The sequence below is a fragment of the Benincasa hispida genome, chromosome 11 (assembly GCF_009727055.1).
Source record: "Benincasa hispida cultivar B227 chromosome 11, ASM972705v1, whole genome shotgun sequence".
In the NCBI taxonomy this organism is placed as follows: Eukaryota; Viridiplantae; Streptophyta; class Magnoliopsida; order Cucurbitales; family Cucurbitaceae; genus Benincasa; species Benincasa hispida.
The window spans coordinates 83,211,087-83,219,244 of NC_052359.1; the positions used below are offsets into that span (position 1 = coordinate 83,211,087).

Here is an 8,158-nt window from a genome sequence, read left to right on the forward strand (position 1 = left end):
ATTTTTTTACACAATTTCATCTTCAAATATTTAAATCTTATTTAAATATTATTTCTCTAAATTCATTTAATTCTAATTTGAACACTTCAAATTAACTTATCATGCTATTCTAGAGCTTATCCATTTACGAGCTAGTAGGGGGACCTTGCTAACCTACAGATCATGGGCTCCAACGATCCGAGATTAATCGGCTAAACTCATTAGACCGATCTAACCCCATTCGTTAACTAATGGGTGATTCTGCTAAAGCTCATAGCTGAACTCCCCAAACTGTAGATATATTATGTCCACTCGATATAACCATGATTAATAAGTTAACCCTTCACAGGTTGCTTATAATAACGACTGGGTCGAATCTCTGTTTTACCCCCGAAAATACCTCTTGTTTCTTAAATTCCACAGATCCCTTAATGAACAATTGATTTGTGATCCAATCAACAAATCGAATCCCTCTCAGGCCAATAAGAGGGTGAGATCTCTTGTTCAAGATCCAAAATCAGTACTTAAAGGGAACAACCTCTCTACTAACCCTAATCGGGTAGGAGTGAATTCCTTCTTGCACCCTATGTTCCCAGCTATTCATCTGGTCTTATCCCCAAAAATGGTAAGCTTATTGAGTAGAGACAATTGGTCTACTCTCACCGTTTGCAGATCAAAGGATAATCTCGAACAAACAGGAGTTCATAGTTAGCTCAGGATTAAGATTAAGTTACCTAGGTCATCGCTTTGAAATAGTCAGTCTTAAACAGTAAACAACGTTATAAAGTAAGAGTGATTGGTTTCGTGGTCCGATATTGCACAAAACTCATTTACACAGGACACCCCCACTCCTCATGTCTCAACATGAACGAATTAGGATCACTTTATTTGTAGCACTTTACAACTCTTTGTAACAACTACAGAGTAGGCCGCATCGAATAGTGTTACCAGAATAAGGTACTCAACCTTATTCATATACTATAAATCATTTTGACTATTTACTTGAACTTGATCCACTTGTATGTCTCCACATAAAGTTCAAGTATCCATATAATAGTCAAGGGACTTAGGTTTATTGGATTTCTAAAAACAATATATTCAACAACAACTTTATTGAATTCTCAGAATAAGTTCTTAATGTTTTCAAACGACGAGTTTTAGGACATAAAACTCAACATAATACACATGCAATTTAAAAATATTATTAAAATGTTAAATTCTCATCATTTGTAAAAATTAAAATTTAATATTTAGAGTATCGTATCTTAAATATTACAACATCTAACGAATTAAAGTAATAAAAATCTTGAACTTAAATAATTAAAATCCATAATTATCTTAATAAAGTCTACAATATATATATATTAAAAATTTATAATTTATATACAAAGTCGGGGCGGGACTAGAGACGGGGAATATATTCCCCGTCCCCAACCCCAAATTGTAAATGGGGAAAAAAATTCTCCACTCCCTCTCCTATTTCTCATGTATTCGAGGATTCCCCACCTCGTTCGGGGTGGGTCCTTGCAGGGCCCGACTCCACGGATTTTTTAAACATCTCTATGAAGAAGTAAACGAGAGAGAGTGGATAGTAGAGAGAATCGAAGATATGGAGAGAGAAGGCTGTGAGTGAGGAAAAAAGGTAAAAAAGCATAATTTTTTTATAGATGAAATTTGCGCGGTTTCATGTGGTGCTATTCTGCGCTTGCTCACATGCTATTAAAAGGTATATTTGTTGTAGTGTTTGAAAACTAAGAAAAGTAATTGTCTATTTTTTTTTATAAAAAAGTTGGTTAATTAAGAATTCAAATGTTTACATAAAAAATGAGAAAATCATGAGTAAGATATTGCAGAAAAAAGTAGAATTATCAAAAGTCAAATGGTTACCAAATGAGTTCTTAATTTTTGTTTTTAGATTTAAAAAATTAAGCTTATAAACACTACATATACCTATAAGTTTATTTGTTCTGTTATCCCTTTTCCACCAATACTTTCAACAACTAAGTCAAAATTTGAAAACTTATAAAAATAATAATTTTCATTTTTTTTTATTATTATTATTTTAGAATTGGACTAAGAGTTGAAATGTTTTTTTTCATGAAAGGTAAAAATCACAATATGAAATTTAGAAGAAAACAAGAATAAATTTAGAAAACTAAAAATTAAACACAAAATTGTTATCAAATAGTCCTAAAAAAACATAGTTTTAAAAATATTGTTTTTGTTTCTAATTTGACAAGATAAATAAAAATCATAAGAAAGAAATAGAGATAAAACAACATAAATTTTAAAAAGAAGAAAATTAAAAATGAAATAGCTATTTGAGGAGGCTAAGTTTTTAAGGTATATTTTATATAAAAAAGATGGAAGTTGATGCCCCCATTGACTAAAGGGTTTTGTTAGCAAAAAGTCGAAGATGATTTGGAATTTGGATGGAGACCCTTTCTCTTTCCACACACACATATATATATATATCACCCTCTCAAAAATTTTACATCAAAAATTGAATTTCTATTAGTGACATCAAAGTCGATGAATTTTTAAGCCTTAATCGTTTTTTTCTTTTTTTCTTTCTTCTTTTCTTTTTTAATAATACTTTGTGAATCCTTTTTCAGTGACAAGTAAGATATTTCTATTATTTTACTATTATCCATACATATATATTTTTAAAAATGTGCCACTAAAATTCTATATCATATTTTACTTTTTTTTTTCTCTACCAAAACTATCTTAATAGTATGATACAAAATATAAGTTTAGTACTTAAGCACTTAAGCAACTTTCAAATTTGTGCTCTATTTAAATTTTGTATTTTTAAAAGTGTATACTAGACCTCTGAACTTTTAAATTTTCTGTCTAATAAATTTCTAAACTTTAAAATTTTCTTAAATAAATCAAAAGACTTATTAAATTAAAAGTTCAGTATCCTATATAAAATTTTGGACCACAACGATTTAAATTGGGAACTAAAACTTGTTATCAAACCTTTATTTCTAACCCCCACTATTGGTGCAAATAGTCAATCAAATTTACAACCATTCCTTCATCACAACAATTCATCAACGATTGAAAAATCTGTTGATATATCAATATTTTCATTATTTGAAAAATTCAACATTGTTATTAAAGATTTAATTGATATCTCCGATATTTTTTTATAAATATATTTAAAACATAATAAATTCTCATCCATTATTCTCAATAGAAGTATGAATATGGATGATCTAAAACAACTCAATTATTAATTTAAATAATTTTTATAAATTTCATAATTTACAAAAATATTCATCGATATCTCTATATCTGTAAATTAAAAGCTCGAGGTCGATATCGAGCTCTATTTACGTACAAAAATGACCAAGACCAACACCTTACTCCACGAATGTTTAATCTCAAATCTCCTTTCTATATGCCCAAAAACTGAAACATCCATGCATTTTATTAGACATTTGCTACAAAGTAAATACAATCTGCAACGACTAAATTAATAATTCAACGTATCCAAACAAACATCATTTCAAGGGATCTGTAACCTCCCATTAGCATATTCTTCATACTCTTCATTCCTCATTAACCTCGAGAGCACTGAGTCATGATCATCTCCCACAATCTCATCATACTCTTCCCACCATTTCATGAAGGTGCTATGTGGCAAGAAAATCTCAGAAGATACAGCATAATTCCTCATCAATTCCACTACATAATCCTCAAATTCTCTAAGCTTAGCTAGTTCTACTTCATTTTCTTCTTCACTACAATCCACCATCGTCAGCACTTGACATGCCAGAACAGCCTCTTCCACATGTTCCCAAAACAGAGAATCCACAGTAAGTATAGAAGAAACCGCTTCTCTTTGTGTTGAACTCGAATCGGGAGTTGGCGACTCTTTGAACCATTGTTCAAGCTTAGTATAGTGCTTTGGCCTGTGAGATTTGTAGTCAGTCAATCCCTTTCGGTAGTGTTCGGCGATGTCGAGTGGTTCGACCATTCGTCGGTAATTCGTTCCTCCGAACAATAATTGTACATTGAATGGAGCTCCATCCCTAAGAGGTTTTCTTTCTGCTTCCTCTACCTTATTTTCCCAGTAAACTCGTAGGATCTTTTTGAACTCAGCAACTCTAATGTCAGGTTCACTTCTTTGATTTTTGTAGCTATCATAATAACCAATATTATCAAACTTACACTTCTTCTTGTACCATTCAAGTTTTGCCATGTTTATCTTAACGTCATTTAAAGTCTTGGCAAAAGGTTTTGTGTTCTCAAGTATCAGGTTCATCTCGTTGTCTTTTAGTGCTTTTGCGAGTCTGTTAACATCTACTACTCTCTGCTGCTGCTGCTGCTGGGCCTGCAATGAATTCACAAAGATAAGGTAGAATTTATCAGGGCTCGTTCCATAATGTTATTTGTTACTGGTTTTCAGTTTTTTTGAAAAACAAGTGTTTGGTAATTGTTCATGTTTCTTGTTTTGTAAAAACATTTTCAAAACTGGATAGAGATTTAAACTTAAAAACTAAAATCATCGTTTGATAATCATCATCGTTTTTTATTTTTAACTTTTGAAAATTGAGCTTATAAATGCTACTTTCATATATAAGTTGTTTTGTTTTGTTATCTACCTATATGTATTTTCAAAATCTTAGCCAAATTTTAAAAACTAAGATTACAAAAGGTTATTTCTATCCATGAATAAAATTTTTGATTTGTTATGTACTTTTCAAAATGTTTTAAGATTCAAGCCAATTGTTTAAAACTAAAAAAAATGGTTTTCAAAATTGGTTATGGATTCAAATATTTTCCTAGATAAAGATGAAAATCATTCTAAAAAGAAAAATATGAAAAAACAAACACAATTCTCAAAAATAAAAAATTAAATTGTTATCTTATTTCTACAAGTTTTTTTTTCTTTAATTATTAGTTGTTATATACTCATGTTTATCCAAGTCAAATTTAGAAAACTAAAAAGAAAAGTTCTTTTTAGAATATAGTTATGAATTTAAATGTTTTCATAGGGAAAGATGAAAACTATCGTAAAACAAACGGTAAGAAAAATCATAATTCTCAAAATCAAATTATTAAACATGTCTTAAAAGGAGATTTTGAAAACAAACTTTTGTTTTATTCGATTAAGTATTTATGTAAGAGTAGTGAAAATCATGATAAAGAGATTGTGAGAAAACAAACATAATTTCGAAAACATTATCAAACCGAACACAATAATATTAAAACACTTTACCAGCCGAGGAAACCAATTTGGAGAACTAGTTAAGAAAATTAAGTTAAAAATAGCCCACCAACACAACTTACTTGATTTCGAGCAACTCCAATAGTTTCAAGTTGTGCTACAAAGCTCCCAGTCCACGACTCTGCATTCTCTGTGACCATCTTCATAGTAGCCTTAAGATTGGCCTGGTTTATCAAACGATCAATTGTTTCTTTATAATCAAAGAATGAAGAAGCAGTAAGAACATCATTACTAGCTTTGGTTGCCTCCAACAATTTCAAGACCGATTTCGGGTCTTCGAAAGAAGAACAACCACCAGATTGGGAGCAGAACAAGAAAGTGCCAAAGGGATAGTAAGCTTTGTTATTCAAGAACTTTGTAGGAAGAGGGTCTTGGTTGGAGACAAGATGAAGGAAGCAAGAAGACCAAGTTGAGAACTGTGAAATGGCATTTTGAAAAGCCTCATTGCCTAACAGAGGAGAACCAAAAGTTATACAGAGAGGGCGTTTGGTTTTGGTGAGATCTATGGAATCAAGAAGTAATAATGTCAAGAGAGAAGCAACTGATCCTCCTAAACCATGTCCTGTGATTATTATTGGAGTGTTGGGATCGGATATCAGCCTTGATATCTGAAATACACAAAATCATGCATGCCCCATCAATGAAAAACCCATTGACACAGGATCTATTTGATTCTTGCATTTCTCGTATTTACATTCATTCTTGAATATTCAAAGTATTATATATACATGAAAGTTATAACGACTGTGAAATGAAATTTTAATGGAATGTTTATTGATTCACTAATGATGTAGCGAGAAAAATCTTACATCAAATTCATGGTTAAAGAAGGGAAATTCATCCTAAAGGTGAGAGAGTAGAGAACCAAATGTTCTATATTCAGAATGATAATCAAATAACTCTCCACACTTCATAACACTCCTTAAAACTCAATATTTCACTCCTTGTCTCAAACACCCGATTATTTATAACCTTACAAGAAAATAAGACAAATAACTAAATAATTTTAAAATAGTAATTATACGTTAATTAGTCTAAATTAACAACTATACTAAATATTAACTAGAATATATTAATTCTCATATTATTCTACTTCAATAAATAAAAGTTTAAAGTTTAAATTGATACAATTATTAGTTTGTGATTTTAATTAATACAACTCCAAAATTAAATGGTATAAATAGATATGAGTAAGATTTAGTTTTGTTGGCTATATTTGCAATATTCAAAAAGATAATTGCTAGATTTACAAAATATATTTATTTATTTACTATTTTTTAAACTAACTTTTAAAATACTATTTTAGTCTTTATATTTTGAAGTTTGTTCAATCTTAGTTTTTGTAATTAAACTTATCTAATTTTAGTTTTTGTGCTTTCAATAAATCTTAAATTTAGTTCCTTAAAATTAATTTCTCTAAAATTGATTAAATAATAATATTAATTTTCATGCAAAAAAATATAATATGTGAATATGTTCTCAAAATTTATAATAAAAATACTAATAGATAACAAAAAGTTTTTTAAAAAAATCAACAATAGTGGAACTAATGTTGTCAAAACTACTATTGGACAATTGAGAGTATATTAACTAAAATTAAACTAAATTTTAAACTAAAGAGATATTGTCAAATATTAAACTAAAGAGATCCAAATGGTAATTTAACCTAAATTTTACTGACAGTAAAAGGATTAAATTGAAAAGTGGTAAAACAGAGAAGGATTAAATTGAAAAGTGGTAAAACAGAGAAGGATTAAGTTCGAACTCCTTTTAATTAAATTAAAATGAAAATAGAGATTAAACATTTTAAACTCTTTTCTTTTCTTTTTTTGAGAAAAAAAAAACTTTTTAAACCAATGTTGTTTTGTTTTTACGAAAGTAAATAATAGGGAAAAAAAAAAAAAAAAAGGAGAAGAAGAAGAAGAATACCTCTTGTTCATAGACAGGATAGAAACGGCGAAAGAGGTCAAGAGCAACTCCATTAATGGCGGAATCCGGGCATGTTTTGGTTTGAAGAAACTCAAACGCAGTAAACTCATCGATGAGCAGATCCGAAAGCGAAACTAGATCTTCTCCTCCATCTTCATCAATAGGATTTTCGGTACAGTTGGGAGTAGTAACGAACGCAAGGATCTTACAGTTCGATCGCTCATTGTAATATTTATAAAAGGCCAAATAAATCGGTACAGTAATTTCAGTTCGAAGTTTTGTAATCGCCTTCCATGAATGCTCCAACAAATCTGAAGTCGCAATGAAATTCCCTAATTCCAATCCGCTGCTGAATCTGTATTCGAAAATAGCCTGAAATTAGCGAAATCAGATTGGAAAATTAGAAGAGAAGAGAGGAAATAGAATGGAAATATGGTTACCGGTGAGAGTTATGGTCGTCCATTGATGATGATTGGTGTTCTTTGAGGAATCCAAATTTTCTTTTGCAGTGAATTTAAGCATGGAGTTGGTAGTGTTGATGATTGACCAACAGGGGGGGATTAGGTTGGAATGAAATGGGAAGGTGCGTCGTAAACTAAGAAATTAGGGAATAGTCACTGTCGCAGTGACTTAAAATTTAGCTTTGCTTTATATTTAATTAGAACTTCCCATAGACCATGTCGAAGGAATTTTTGTACAGGTAGTCTAAAATGGGAGGCCCAAACGCTGACCCATATTTGATAGGATAGGCTTCTAAGTTCCATCTTAAACTTAATTTATCTGTCATCATATTCCTTTTTTCAACACTCCATTCTCAACAACCCACCCTTCAAAATTAAGTATTTTGGATGGCTATACATACGAATGCCCTTATATCCAACTAAAATTTCAACATGGATTATATATATATTTTATTGCATCTCACTAAAGTGTTTGATCACAGGTTATCACTTGATAAAAAAAATTAAAATTTTCAAATACATTTTTTCTTTTTATAGACGAAGGGGA

The 8,158-nt window shown here is 30.2% G+C and overlaps 1 protein-coding gene across 1 annotated transcript; it reads right to left on the reverse strand.

The window, feature by feature from the left end:
- Positions 1-3,251: 3,251 nt before the first annotated feature.
- Positions 3,252-7,794, reverse strand: LOC120091984 (senescence-associated carboxylesterase 101). Its single transcript, XM_039050166.1, has 4 exons — positions 7,591-7,794; positions 7,151-7,505; positions 5,284-5,829; positions 3,252-4,324 (listed from the first exon to the last, which is right to left on the reverse strand). Exons 1-4 carry the CDS (start codon positions 7,611-7,613, stop codon positions 3,497-3,499), a joined length of 1,752 nt encoding a protein of 583 aa, XP_038906094.1. The 5' UTR covers positions 7,614-7,794; the 3' UTR covers positions 3,252-3,496.
- Positions 7,795-8,158: the final 364 nt, after the last annotated feature.

Coding starts and splice junctions, on each gene's coding strand:
- LOC120091984 (XM_039050166.1), bottom strand. CDS start 7,613: ATGGACGACCATAACTCTCACCG. Junction 5,830..7,150: donor ATCCTGTCTATGAACAAGAG/GTATTCTTCTTC, acceptor TGTGTATTTCAG/ATATCAAGGCTGATATCCGA. Junction 4,325..5,283: donor TTGGAGTTGCTCGAAATCAA/GTAAGTTGTGTT, acceptor AATTCATTGCAG/GCCCAGCAGCAGCAGCAGCA.